The following is a 14,407-nucleotide window of genomic DNA, read 5'->3' on the forward strand; positions in this document are numbered from 1 at the left end:
CTGTTTGAGCCACCTAGTGGAGATCAGTGGTTTTAGCGCTTAACGGTGTATGCAAGGGAAATACAGCTTAGGCACGCAGAATCAGTTTAAGTTTGCTAGCAAACAACAAGTAATTTTTTTCTAAAGGTTTTTGATAAATATGGCGCACACTCCTCATGCATTATGAACACGTGATTACAAATGATCACAAAGCCAGTGCAGTGCTTGGCTAGGTCTGAGCACCCATCTGGCCACATAGTCACTCAGGCAACAACGACAACAACAACAACTGTTTATGATAGGTTATGGCGGCCATGGAGGAAAGAAGGCGTGGCTCATTCACACTTGCGAGTCGCGCAGGGCGTGCTGCTCGCATCGCATGTAAAATAGCATGCGACCTGCGAGCAGCTCGCGACTACCGATGTTCACACTAGGAAGGCGACTACGCGAGTCGGCTTCTTGTTCTGTTCTCGTTCCAAACGAGAACCATCGGGAATGTGGTCGTTCGCGCCTCTCACTTGCTCGCGCTTGTCCCGAGGCATTTTGTTGTGTCGCACGTCAGCTCAACAAAAGTATCTTTTACGGCGACCTCAGTGAGGAGGAAGACGTCGTCACTGTTCTGATGTGCTCTGCGGCCGCGCAAGCTCTTGCTGCGCGCGCGCGCGTACGGCACAGAAAGAGCGGCGACGGCGTCGCTGGTGGGTTCGACCCTGCCTCCAATCGCGGGAACTGGCCGGACATGCAAGCCGCCTGCTACCGCAGCTGCGGGCGCACAATGAAGAATACCACAGAGAGTAAGTTTTCATTTCTTTCTTTATGGCGCAAAGCACAACTTTGCAACCTTCCTTCTTCAATCCTTTTTTTCTCCTTTGCGCATTGCAGCTTTCTCCGGATGCCGCCTCGGACTTTCGATCCTGGATTGGTGCGAAGTTCTATAACTGTGCGGGACACCAGGTTCAGGAGTGCGATTTCAGCGGCTGACCGTTTGGCTATGACAATTAGGCAACCCACATTGCTAGAAAAATGGTAAAGTTTATTCGCATGTATAGCATATAACAAGTGTAGTTCTGACCATGTCATAACACAATTCTTGCTGAATTGATCTGTTTCACGAGTTCATGCTGCATAGTAGTGAGCACTGTTTTCATTATAAATAATCAAGTATAAACAGTTCATCTGTGTTATGTAAATCACTTTCACAGTTAAGTGAGTATCTATGCTGTTCAGCCTTTTTATGTCATTGCTTTGGCTGGTTCCTGGCCACGGGTCAAAGCCTGAGGGAGTTGTCGTAGAACTTCTTGGTGGGAAGGTCCGCCGCATGCTGTCTTGTGGCAACAGTCTGCCAGGCACTGTGGGATGTGCTAAAGCCACTCTTTCTAAGGCATCCACAGGTGGCAGACGAGTGGCTAAAAGTAAGCTTCATTATATTAATTGTTATTGCTGCTGTGCTCTGCAGACAATGAATGAGTGACCAACGCAATTCATTTTGATATATGGAAGTATATCCGTTAAAATTTATTCTGCAGATTGCAGCAGACTTTGAAGAAAAATGGCAGATGCCGCACTGTGTTGGGGCCATAGACGGCAAGCATGTTTTGATTGAATGCCCTGCCAACCAGAGAGGAACTACAAAGGCTCATTCAGCAAGTCGCTGCTTGCTGTCTGTGATGCACACTACAGGTAAGGCTCTCTATTATGTGACAATTTTGGCACGTTCAGTTCGGTGACACTTTCTTAATAATGAGGCCCACCACAGGCTTGCATGACTGCTGACTATCAGGTAGCGGTGAATAAATAAGACACATGGTCAGTCTCAATGCAGGGCAACATTTCGTTTAAGCACTTTGGGTTTCAATCCATGTAAAAAATTATTGAGAACTGCACATTTTCAGCAACTGCAACATGATGTGACCTTTAAAACATAACTTACAGGTACAAACCAAAAGAGCAGTTGTCAGAAACACATTCATTGCTACTCTATCTGCACTGAATTTCAAACTATCATCCATACAGGTTCCTCTGCGTCGAAATGGGGCACTGTGGAAGTGACTCTGATGGCGGAATTTTCGCCTCAACAACACTACAAAAAAAAGGTTGCTGGTGGCGAGTGGGGCTTTCCCACTGCAAGTCCTGTAGGTGGTGAGGGGTCACCGCCATATTTCTTCGAGGGGGACGAGGCCTTCCCGCTGAAAGAGTATATGATGCGGCCTTATCCAAGACGAGGTAGGGGACGACGTCTGAAGTTTCACTGCACTTAAAATGAAAAGAGCTATATCACTGTCATGATCAAGCAGTGAAGTGTGCACATGTCATAATCTGAATTTTCAATATTTTTTTTTCCTCTCCAAATGTTGCATGCCTTGCTTCATCAATTTGTGTCATATTTTGCCATTTCAAGAAAGCTGTAGCATAGCCCAGTGTAAAGCATGCTAAAGGTTTTGTGTTGCATGCCACAAACTCGTCAGCCGGTAACCTTGCTGTTAACAAGTGTATTGAAATCACATTACAGAAATGCCGCTCCATGTGTGCATTAGCAGGAGTACCAGAAAAAATAATTCACATGTAGTAACTTTTCTACAGTTAGCAGCAGCATCAGCCTAAGTATTCTTCACGCTTGAAACTTTTCAGCTTCACTGAAGGCTCTAAGGTCATGCTTGTCATGCAAAAAAGTAACTGTTTGGTCTCACAGTGCATTGCTTGTGACTTCATCACTCATGTTCTTGTCTTCAGCCCTGCACGAAACTATGGTGCAGTCGAACTACGAGTGCCGAATTTTCAATTATCAGCTGAACCAGGCAAGACGCGTAATAGAAAATGTGTTTGGCATCCTGGCACAGTGGTGGAAAATTCTGCGGCAACCCTTCAAGGCAAAAGCAATTAACACCAACAGATATGTTGGTGTATGCATAGTGCTGCACTACTATCTCCTTAAAGAGTCCACCGAATGCTCCTCAATGTACTGCCCGCCAGGCTCTGCCGCCTCTCTCCTGGAAGCTGGAGGGATGATGACTCCAGCTCGGCCTTGAGGGCTCAAAGGCTCACAGGCTGGAACGCTACACGGTATGTGGTTTGTTATACAGCTATTTTTACCAAGCATTGCACTGCATGTGCCACCAAAACAGGAGCATACATTAGGTGTCCGGCATTGTCAATCGTACTTGTTCAACTTACTAAACGTCACGTACCATATTTTCTGGTGTATAAGACGCAGCTTTTTTTTCAAAAATCTTGCTGATGCGTCCTATACAAGGGTGCGTCTTATACGCTAATTTTTCGTTTTTTTTTTTGCGAGTTCTGAAATCACTCAGGCTTTTGTTCAAGTTTTTTTCACCAAAAAAATATCGCTATCAATGACGCAGTTGTATGACGATTAATGCTTCAATACGGGGACCACCATGCGCCACTTTTTAGAAGTAAACTTTATCATGAAATGGCGGGGATGACGACTTCTGGGATCACAAACATGCGACCGTTTCGGAGGCCCCAAGCAAAAGTAATGTGAAATGCCAAGAGATGGCGACAATCATGCTTCTCGCCATTGTCAGGACAAGCCAAGACCGATTCCGCATATATGGTCATTAACCAATTAATGTTATCGTATTCATCGCCTCAACATAAGCGCTCCCCCTTCCCCTTTTTTTTTCTGGATTTTCGCACACTAAACACCTGCAGAATGCTTTCTGCTATCCGTCATTTCGAACTATTTGGCAATTAGAATGGGGCCTTTGAAGAGCCTCATTTGGGACAGGTCTATACGTAGTTTCTGCCGTTCATATATCTAGGCAAGACAGCCATGTGAGGAATCTTTTCGACGAGATAAACTTAATACCTGGTGTCATCATCATCATCAACCTGACTATGCCAACTGCAGGGCAAAGGCCTCTCCCATGCCTGTCCAATCGCCAGCTGCGGCTGCTGTATCCTCACAAACTTCTTGAACTCATCTGCCCACGTAACTTCCTGCCACTCCCTGTCACGCTTGCCTTCTCTTGGAATCCACTCTTTTACCTTTAAGGGCCAGCGGTTATCTTGCCTTCACATTACATGCCCTGCCCAGCCACATTTCTTCTTCTTGATTTCGAATAGGATGTCATTAAACCACTTTTGCCCGCTTCCGGTTCCTCAACGTTACAGCTATCATTTTTTCTTTTGTAGCTCACTGCGTTGTCCTTAACTTAAACTGATCCCGTTTTGTTGGCCTCCACCTATCCCAAGTTTTCACTTCACTGTTTTTAAGCTACCTCCATTCTTTAGAGCATGCTTGATTTTCTTCATGTTAAACTTCCTTATGCCGGCTGTCTTGTGCTTATTTATTAACTCTGATAGCTCTGCCTGTTTTTTTCTGTCTTAAACACTTTCATGCTTTGGCGTTTCATAATCAGATTTTTTGTCTCCTCGGATAGCTTGCCGGTATCCTGTCGGACCATCCTACCGTCTACTTCTACTGCGCACTTCGTAATGATAGCTGTGAAAGTATCGTTCATTCTTTCAGCATTAATATCATCCTCCTCAGATAGAGCCAAATAACTGTTCTGCAGCAATATCCTGAATTCCTCTACTTTCTCTTTTATAGCTAACCCGTTAATGGGCTTCCACTTCACTAGTTTCTTCCATTCCCTTCTCAGGTTTCTCAGGTCTTTACCCTGCTCTTCGTGGAGCATGTGCCATAGTCACCTACTGTATGGTCTCTGGCCTGCTTCTTGGCTACGTTTACATTAAAGTCAGCCATTAGTACAGTGTACTGTGATCATACTTTGTTCACTGCCGATTCCGCGTCTTCATAGAAGCCTTCAATGATCTGGTTATCATGGGTTGATGTAGGCGCGTAGGCCTGCACCACCTTCAGATTGCACCTCTTATTAAGCCTAATTACGAAAGCTGCCACCCTCTTGTGAGTACTTTAGGGCTTCTCTTTGTTGCCAGCTATATCCTGTTTGATGAGCAATCCCGCACCGAGTTCTTGTCTGTCCGGTAAGCTATGATAGCACAGTGCTGTATGCGCCTCATCTGTCCTCCTAACCTCGCTAAGCCGTATGACATCCCATTTAATATCTAATAGTTTCTCGAACAGCACTGCAAGGCTAGCTTCACTGGATAAGGTTCTATCATTAAACTTTGCCAGGTTCATTTTCCGATGGCGGCCTCTCCGGAGCCAGAGATTCTTAGCACCCTCCGCTGCATCACAAGTGTGACCACGCTGACATGGTCAGTTGTGCCGCAGGCGCTTGGGACTGAGGTCCGAGGGTTAATTGCTTGGATCACAGAAGGTTCTGCCCAAGTACTACAGCAAGGTGGCCAAATCTGTCTGGTGAGGGAGTGCATTGTCAGTTCTAGTCACCAAGATCAAGCCGCACTCCAGGTCTGGTTATGCAATTCCATTGACACGCGGAGTTTTAATTTTTTGTTTAACCCGGTGGCGAAATTGCGCAGCACCAGGATTCAAACCCCTGTCCTTTTGCATGTGAGGCGAATGCTCTCCATCTGTGCCATTGTTGCATCCTTGCATCGTTACTTGGTGTCGCACATTCTTTATTAGATGAATTTTGCTAGCTGAAGTAAACAGCAAAACTCATCACAGTGACAAATATATCCTTGCAAGCTTTCGGCTTTTCGAACAGCGGCTCAAGCTACATCTGAAGTGCCATGCTCACAGTCAGAGTCCTAATGCTCTTCTTGTAAATGAAGTCACACTTACTGCTTTCAGTATCATGTCAAAATTTATGGTATTTGCACTTTGCATCCTTCTCACTGCCAAAAAGCAGCACATCAATTTTTAGTGTCCCTGAAGCTTAAGTCTTCCTGCAATGCCATGGTCACGTTCAAAAGAAGTGGTGGAAAGGGAATTTTTTTCCTGCAATACATTTTTGAAACTAGTGAGCAACTAGTGTCATGTGAAGTGAAAAGTACTACAGAAAAATTAGTAGCTAAGTATGGGGTGCAATCTGCTGATGGGTAATTATTTCAGGAACTATTTTGAAGTGAAGATGGTGAATCGGAAGCTTGAGAAGTGAATGCGTTAAGAGTACATCGGTTATCTTGCCTTCACATTACATGCTCTACCCATGCCTGTTTCTTCTTCTTGATTTCAACTAAAATACCATAATTCATCTTTGTTTACTCACCCACTCTGCTCTTATCTGGTCTCTTAACGTTGCACCTACCATTTTTCTTTCTATAGCTCACTGATTTGCCCTCAACTGAAGTTCAGCCCTTCACGTGAACTTGCACGTTTCTGCACTTAGGTGAGTACTGGCAACATACAGCTGGTATACACTTTTCTCTTGAGGGATACTGGTCATCACCATCATCTGCCTGACTGCGGCCACTGCAGGGCAAAGGCCTCTCCCATGTCTCTCCAATTAACCCTGTCCTTGGCTAGCAGCGGCCAACGTATCCGTGCAGAGTTGTTAATATCATCTGCCCACATAACTTTTTGCCACCCCCTGCTACACTTGCCTTCTCTTGTAACCTGCTCTGTTACACTTAAAGACAAGCGGTTCTCCTGCCATTGCATTACATACCCTGCCCAGGCCCATTTCTTCCTCTTGATTTCGACTAGGATGTCATTAATTCACGTTTGTTCCCTCACCCACTCTGCCCGCTTCCAGCCTCTCAACATTACACCTATCATTTTTCTTTCCATAGCTCGCTGCATTGTCCCTAACTAAAGCTGAGCCCTTTTTGTTAGCTTCCGTGTTTCTTTCCCATAGGTGAGTAACGGTAAGATACAGCTGTTACATATACTTTTCTCATAAGGGATACGGGTAAACTGCTATTAATCACCTGAGAGTGCCTGCCAAGTGCACTCCTCTCCATTTTTATTCTCCTAGTTATTTGACTCTTATGGTGTGGCACTGGAGTCGCTGCTTGTTTTAGATAGCAGTATTCTCTTGAACATCATTGAACATCGATTTTGATAAAACTGCACTGATGTCTTTCTGTGACAAACATTATCCTTCCCTTCTTAGTTGCCCTTTCAGCGGCCGTGCTGTAGATAAGGTTTCTGAGTAAAAGTTGTTTTGCTGTCATTTTTGCACGTAACATGTCATGGTCTAATCACATTGATTACGCATGTATGCTAGCTCTAACAAAACTGGATTATCTATAGTGAACACTAAACAAAAGACACAAAGATCACTGTTATGATCGTGACCTTTCATCCTTTTGAACACTTTTTTCCTAGAACTTGTTCTCACTCTCTTCATGTTGTCACATTTAATCACTAATAATCGTACATTGCATTATTAGTTAGAGGCGTGCTCTCAAATAATCATTAAATATGCTTTGTGCCAGAATCATCAGTGGGAATACATCATGATCTAAACTTTATAATCTATTACACATGTACTATATACCACATAATGTCGTGCAATGGTTCCACCCCATTTTCGACAAGATAATTGTGAAAAAAATATGGTAATATGTTTTATTTCGTGTATGGGCAGTACCTTCAAAATTCACATCAGGATTAGAAAAAATAAGTGTGGCCCTTACCTGAGTTTATATGCTTTGCTCCAATTCAGTTTTTCCCCTGCTCTGTCAAAGTCTGCAATTCATTACCTGGGTCCATTCGCTGATGTTCATCTCAAACTTTTGCATCTGCCATTCAAGGTGCATAATCACTGTACGTCTGGGCCACGGTGGCCATTTGTCAATTTTCTCTTTTGTTTACTCTGTCCTTTCTCTGCACTGTATTTTTTGTTTATGTAACTACTCAGTCGTTCATATCTCTGTTTGTTATACTAAAATGTGTACCTTATGCATTTTCAACCCTCTCCTGCCATAATAATTGATGTATTGCGGTATGTATAAATGAATAACTGATCAAATGTTTAGGGGAATCCCCCAAGGTGGAGTAAATTTGTAATAAGGGAGTAATTACTCATTGGCATCCACCCGAGCACAGCCATCCGGCTACAAAGGAAAGCTATACAGCTTTCTCAGAAACTTCGTAGCTCAGTTGGTAGAGCGACTGCTCCAGTGAAGCGGTGGTCCCTGGTTCGAACCACGGACCAGGACGAATTTTTCTTTAACTACGAAGTTTCTGAGAAAGCTGCATAGCTTTCCTTTGTAGCCGAATGGCTGCGCTTGGGTGGATGCCAATGAGTAATTACTCCCTTACTATAAATAAATAACTACACAAATAAAAAACTTGGAGGACACCTAATTGCCATTAGCTGTGACAATGGGATAGCATGAGAACCTCGTCTATGCAGGACCACACATGCCAGAGTGGAGAGTGAGATTCCCCTCTCCACTTCACCTGTGGCAAAGTGTGACACCGATGGTGGGTCCAGGGACATGAGGCTCTTCTTACGGTATCACATAATAAATAAATAGAATCGAGGAGCACTCAGTGAATGGTTAGTTGGCATGACAAGATTTCTTAACACAAAACCTGTGAAAGCTTTGGGACATAAAGAGATGCAAACAGGACAAGCACAGACTTTCAGATAGTTGTACTTAGAAGCACCTGTGTTCTTCCTGTCCGAGTTTCTTCCATGTCCCGTATTCCTTGTATTAAATTTTCTTGTTCAGGAACTAAGTTGGATGGAGTTTGATCTGCTCCTTCCTGGCATAAAAGATTCCTTTGATTTTCTTCACTGAGACAAAGCTTTAATCCAAGGATCATATTGCACTTAATGAATACAATCGTGTCTTAGATCATGACTCTTGCTGCTACTCTGCACTGTGTGGTTGCTTGAACTGGGCCCTTTTTTTGCAGGCATGCCCGTCTACCACTGCATCGAATTCATCAGTTGCGGATCGGGGCAATGAGTTGAGCTTCCGATATGGAAGCTAGTAGAGTGGAATCTCATTAACTTGGACTTGCATTATTCACTTTTCCAATTCATTCATCAGATTCCTGCGGCCACCTTTTTCCTTTGCAAAGTTGCGACATAAAGTTCCTTTGATAGATTTATCGATTGGCTGACTGGTTGATTGATCAATTGACCTACTGACTGATTGATTGATTGATTGATCGCATGAGGCTTCTCTCATCGGCTTCTGGTAGGTAGGGTGAAGCCTCTGCTGTGGTAGGTTGTTGGTGGGGGGATGACGCTACTCAAGGGTGATGGCTTCTGTCCTTTGTCCTCAGACATCACTGGTGTTAATTTGCGGAATGGTACTACTGTTAAGTCTATTCGAAACCATTTCACTACGCCCTACACTATTATCATCAGAACTTCTCCCTCTTGTCTTATTTCCAACCGCAAGTCTCCTCTGGAAATAAACAGCCTACCATGAGCTGCCGTCTCTGTCAATCGGTTCATTCTCTCTGTCTAAAAACCAGACAGACAACGAAGCAGGTTCCGTGCCCTTAATTTTTTTTCTTTTGGAAAGGGCACGTCGAACACACACACATGCTCAAGGATGTTCTATCTTAATAAAGAAAGGTGCGTAAACGTGTGGGTGCTGTACAACTCTTCAAAGAACTTTGAAATGTGACAACTATTTCCCTATGCTTCTATGCGTGTGTGTTCTCATTTAATAGTTTCTCTGGCTTCCCTGGCATACGTCCCGATTACATGTGTCGACAGCCTTGTCCCTCTTGGTATGTAAGCACATGCGCACGTTCCCATTTTCGTCTGTATGACCGTGTGTCTGCTTTTTTTTTTGTTATTATGCTGCATACTTTTTGTGTTATTCTCATCACTTGTATGTGACGTGTTTTTTGCATTTTCCAATGTGCTATTTACTCTTGCGTTTGTAACCCGCCCACTGTAATGCCGAAAGGCGCTGTGGGTATCAGATAAATAAATAATAAATCGTCCACCCAGCATTCGTGTAATTTTGTGTGTGCTATTTGAGATTTCCAATAAAAAATACTTGCAACTTCATGCGCACCCTTATGGTTGCGATTCCAGTCTCCAAAAATTCAAAATTATCCAAACTGCCCATTGCCACTTTGGTGAAAAAAATTACTGGTGATTTTGCAGTGCTGTTCATGAAACATTGTGCGAAAGCAGGTTTTCGATCAGAACATGTACGTACGCAAACAGAAGACGGATGTGCTCGGGATGCTGCCCGCAAGGGTGCTGTGCAACACAATCCTCCAAGTTCGTGCCTATAGACATTACAAACCACAAAGCACTCTTCTAACCGTCCCATAACATAAACACATTCGATGTTCCGTATGGTATGCAGCATTAATACATAAATCGTTTCATGAACCAGCTAACACATATAAGTCGTCTATACCCCTCTGGTAAGCAGCCATAATTTTTTACGCTTTCTACTAATATGGGCCAGGAAATTGTTAGTGTCCAGATGGCTGCGAACATGTATACCGGTATAAAACATGGCTACATTTACTGCCTAGAGGCAGCAAAGATGACTACCTGGAGCGCATGGGTGCTGTATACAGGCGAAGGAGTCTTTAAAAAATGTGTACTCCATCTGGTTGTGAAAACGGAATGCTTTTCAGGAAATTATTTAGCACATTCTATGGTGCCTCATAGATGGCGCTAGCCACACTCAGGTGTCAGCCAGATCAGACTGTACGTGTTTGCATTCAATGTGTCCACTGACCACCCTGGCTGCTTTCGCAGCTGTTGGAGTCGTCGCTCTGAACCATTCCTCCTCTGCCTGAACAGGGCTGCGATCGTTCCTCACTGCTTTTAGTGCTTTACGGGCGCTGAGTTCCTCCACCTGTCTTTCCCGCCCCGCTCATCTGTGGTCTCTTTCGCTGCTCGATGCATGGTGACCCATCGACGCCCGTTTTAAGCCTTAACGATGTGTTAGGCCGCCTTTGCCTGCGTGTACATAATGAGCTGCCGTTGGGTGGCGCAGGCCTCTTTCCTATCTCTTAATTGTGCGAGGTGCCCCGAAACCGAGACGGCTACGTACTCTATCACGTGACCACCCCGTGCACGTCTTTCCTGCAACCTTTGCCGAGTGGCTTGTCTCTCTGTTGAAGGGACCACCTTGCTCATCATGCAACGTTCGTTGGTGCCCACTTGTACGACGCCACCAAACGTTTTGAAACGCCTCTGGGACTCTATGCGCTTGTGAAAATGAAAACTGGTTTGAAGGAAATGAAAATTGTCGTGACTTGCTCATTTCTCAACCATGCGTAGGAAGTGAAAGAAGAAAAAGAGAAAGAAGTACTGTAGTGGAGGGCTCCGGAATAATTTCGAGCACCTGGGGATCTGAACGTGAACTGACGTCAATCAGTGCACGGATGCCTTTCTGCGCACCCGCCGTGGTAGCTCAGTGCTTAGGGAGCTCGGCTACTGAGCCGTAGTACAGGGGTTAGAACCCAGCCATTTTTTTAGGGAGGTGGAATGTGAAAGGTGACCGTGTGCTATGCGATATCGGCGCACGTTTAAGATCCCCAGGTGGTCTGCATTAGTCTGGAGCCCTCCACTATGGCTCCTCCTTTTTTCTTCTTTCGCTTCCACCTCCCTCAATCCCTTCGCTCACGGTGAGGTTCAATAGCTCAGCAAGAAGTGAGGCAGTTACTGCGCCTTTCACTTCCTGATAACCAATCTTTTTCTTTTTGCGCGTCTGCTTTGGGATTATAAGTAGTTTAGAGGAAAGGTGCTGCAGCAGTCTTTCACTGTGTGGGGGCCTAGACCATCTGTTAATGGATTAAGAAATGGAAAAAGGGACACATTTAAAAAGCATTCGTTCGCTCTTGCTCTTAAGCGGCAGCATAGCGTAAGCATAATCAATTTTACAGCGAGTGCCTTTGCTGGGATCCCATCCAGTGTAGTCACGTGTAACTGAAGGCCATTGTGGTCATTGTCCTAGGAATCTGCCAGCCAAGACAGAAAAGGCTGATTAAAAAGAATAGAAAGAAGACGAAAAAGGAGAAGAAAGAAGATGCAGTAAAGCACAGAAGTAAAAAGACAGAGAGAAAGAAGAAAGGGGGTGAGTTGAGGGACATCACGGCTTTAGCCGGATGTTTTAACAAAGCTGTAGCGTTGTTTAGCCAGCTTTTTTATTTTTTTTCTGTGAGAGCATTATAGCAATAGCATTCTGCAAAATTGTGGTATAGTGTGTGTGAAATCTCAGCGAGTGAAGCCTGCATTCGGGCAACATTTCATGCAAAGTTCCTTGGGCGTATATCTGTAAACACTTTTCTTTTTTGAAGGGTAAAATAAAGCCATGAGTTTCGTGGTGTTAACGTGCGTAGCCCTGATCGCTCCTCGAAATGTACCGGTTAGGAATGATCGATTTGTGCTGATTTGCCAAATCGAAACTTTCAATAGTGAAGCTTTGAGGTGTAAGTTTTGTCGGAAACAGGGATTTTTTTAGAAATTCCATCTGGGCTCTGGAGCAGAAGGTAGAGATGAGAGTCTATATGTAGTTGTGAGCCTTCGTCTAAGCATCCCGTCATCACCCTTACGGCGGGCGGAAAAAGGAGCTCAATTATTGCCACTATAGTTTTGTGTCAGTTGGTATAAGGAGGTTGTAGTGCTTGCTGCAACACAGTGCACAAAACACACACTACTGAATGATCATCCTTGCAGGATTCAAGCTTGCGTCACTTACCTTGGTAAGTCTATACGTGAGCAGAAGGTCTTCTGCAAATCCTAGCATAAAGCAGGTACTCTATAGTCGGATACAACAAAGAGAAGTATGGACACCTGATGTGTGTTTTCTTCTTTGTAACGATGTGTAAGGCATTATTATACATGAATTAAAACATGGTGTTCTCCTATGACTGCTAAATAGTTTATAATCGAATTTCTTTCTCCTTCTGTTTCGGTTTCAACAGCCGAACGATGGCTGTGACGTCAAACAGGTTATAGGTCATGTGAGGCATGAAAAACTGCAATATAATCGATGCTTCTACATTCATTGTCATTCCAGGTCTTGAGAAAGGCTGCCTTCATCACTGTAATAAATTAAAATGATGAAGTAGTGATTATACTGCACTTTTTCCATGCCTCACATGACCTGTCACCTCTCTTTGATGCCACAGCCATCGTTTGGCTGTTGAAGCCGAAACCAAAACAGCATGGCAGAAATATATGATTATAAATTATTAAGCAGTTGTAGGCAACAGTGCATGGTGATTCATGCATAGTAGTGTCTTCCACATCATTGCACAGAAGAAAACATGCCACACCAAAATTAGGTGTTCATAATCGAAGCTCCGCCTACATTCACGACCACCGCACAGATTTCCTCCACGACAAAAAATAGTCCGTTGTTAAAACCTTTCTTCTTACCTAAACAAAAAACTAATCACAAGAAAAAAATTATAAGGGCTAGAATTTTGATAACTGGCAGGTTTTGTTTATTAATGCGATTGGCCAGCTGTGCGATACAGTACGCCGCAACCCATGGCCCAGTGTCAGAAACTGCTGTTTTTCAAGTTGTATCCCTCTTTATAATACAGCAAAACTGAAAGCATGATCCAGCCAGATTTTTCTTTTTTGTTTTATGTTAATCAATATTGTTTCGTCACTATTGCCCTGGGTTCTACCGAAAAAAAAAAAAGCTATATGAATAGCTCATGGCGGTCAGATCCATGTAATGGTGATGAAGGATCATGTGCTTTTTTATTTATTTATTTATTAATATATTCTGCTAGTTGCAGGGACGTTACAGGGTGGGTTCGAAACCCGAATGCAACATACACCTCAGAAGGAGTTCATATCCACAACTATAAACAACAGTAAAAAATAGAACAAATAGCTCAAATGCCAAACTTGTCGTAACTCATTTCCACTGTCAAATGCCGCGAACAAGAGAACATAGTTCAGCGCAAACAAACTAAACACCGAATGCTAACAACAGCGGGCAGTGTAGTGAAAGTGATGCGATAACAGTGTCAAGAGACACAGGCATCTTTGAGTCAAGTGTGAAATAACAAAACAGTGAACTTTCAAAATGGTGCAAGAGGAAGTATCCTGCACTCCCACCTTTTCTTAGTTTTTGGCTCATGCAGAATTACGGGTTTCAATGAAACAATGAAAAACCAGTTTCTAAGCATAACAACACAAACAACAAGACAAAAGCGTAACAGAATATGATGAGTTTACGGACTAGGACAACAGGATCAAGCCGCCTATAGTCGTACGTCAAGGCGCCTTCAGTGCATCATAATGTGCATACGGGTTAGCGCACTGAATTCGAAGGCAGCAGGGAGAAGAGTTAAAGCAGTCACGACTGACTGAGAACTTGCGCTATTGAAAAATTCGTGAAGGTTTTTCACATTATTGTTCTTTAGAAACTGAAGTGAAGCAGAGCAGATCACTGCACGTCAAGCAAATGCGTTTTTTTTGCCCGCTTTAATGTCTCTGGATATCAGTTCTTCTGTACAGCCTTTCTCTCTCTTTCTGTGAGTGTGTGTGTGTGCCTGTGTGAGCGCGTCTTTTTTTTTGCTGAAAATCGCCCGATTAACGTGTTCATTGAAAGCAAACTATTTTTTCGCCCTGGAGTGTATATTGGCCCTGAGGGATCGCAACGC

The 14,407-nt window shown here is 43.8% G+C and overlaps 1 protein-coding gene across 4 annotated transcripts; it reads left to right on the plus strand.

The window, feature by feature from the left end:
• The first annotated feature begins 302 nt into the window (after window positions 1-302).
• LOC149330009 (uncharacterized) lies at window positions 303-12,141 on the plus strand. Of its 4 annotated transcripts, XM_089560725.1 has the most exons (7): window positions 303-773; window positions 862-1,005; window positions 1,506-1,659; window positions 1,993-2,202; window positions 2,950-3,039; window positions 6,158-6,221; window positions 8,705-8,902. In XM_089560725.1, the coding sequence occupies exons 2-5, from the start codon at window positions 1,003-1,005 to the stop codon at window positions 3,003-3,005; spliced, it is 423 nt and encodes a 140-aa protein (XP_089416851.1). In that variant the 5' UTR covers window positions 303-773; window positions 862-1,002; the 3' UTR covers window positions 3,006-3,039; window positions 6,158-6,221; window positions 8,705-8,902. The 4 variants fall into 4 exon arrangements, with proteins under 4 accessions (XP_089416851.1, XP_089416850.1, XP_089416849.1 ...); XM_089560724.1 differs by lacking the exon at window positions 8,705-8,902 and adding an exon at window positions 11,737-12,141 and having other exon boundaries at window positions 862-1,659; XM_089560723.1 differs by having other exon boundaries at window positions 862-1,659.
• Window positions 12,142-14,407: the final 2,266 nt, after the last annotated feature.

Source organism: Amblyomma mixtum, chromosome 9 (assembly GCF_055824585.1).
Source record: "Amblyomma mixtum isolate Tamu chromosome 9, ASM5582458v1, whole genome shotgun sequence".
Lineage (NCBI taxonomy): Eukaryota > Metazoa > Arthropoda > Arachnida > Ixodida > Ixodidae > Amblyomma > Amblyomma mixtum.

Bases quoted from the DNA above. Each gene is read 5' to 3' on its own strand.
- LOC149330009 (XM_089560724.1), top strand. From the start codon at position 1,473: ATGGAAGTATATCCGTTAAAATTTATTCTGCAGATTGCAGCAGACTTT. The intron at 1,660-1,992 runs GTAAGGCTCTCT...TCATCCATACAG, and splicing joins GTCTGTGATGCACACTACAG to GTTCCTCTGCGTCGAAATGG. The intron at 2,203-2,949 runs GTAGGGGACGAC...ACTGCCCGCCAG, and splicing joins GCGGCCTTATCCAAGACGAG to GCTCTGCCGCCTCTCTCCTG.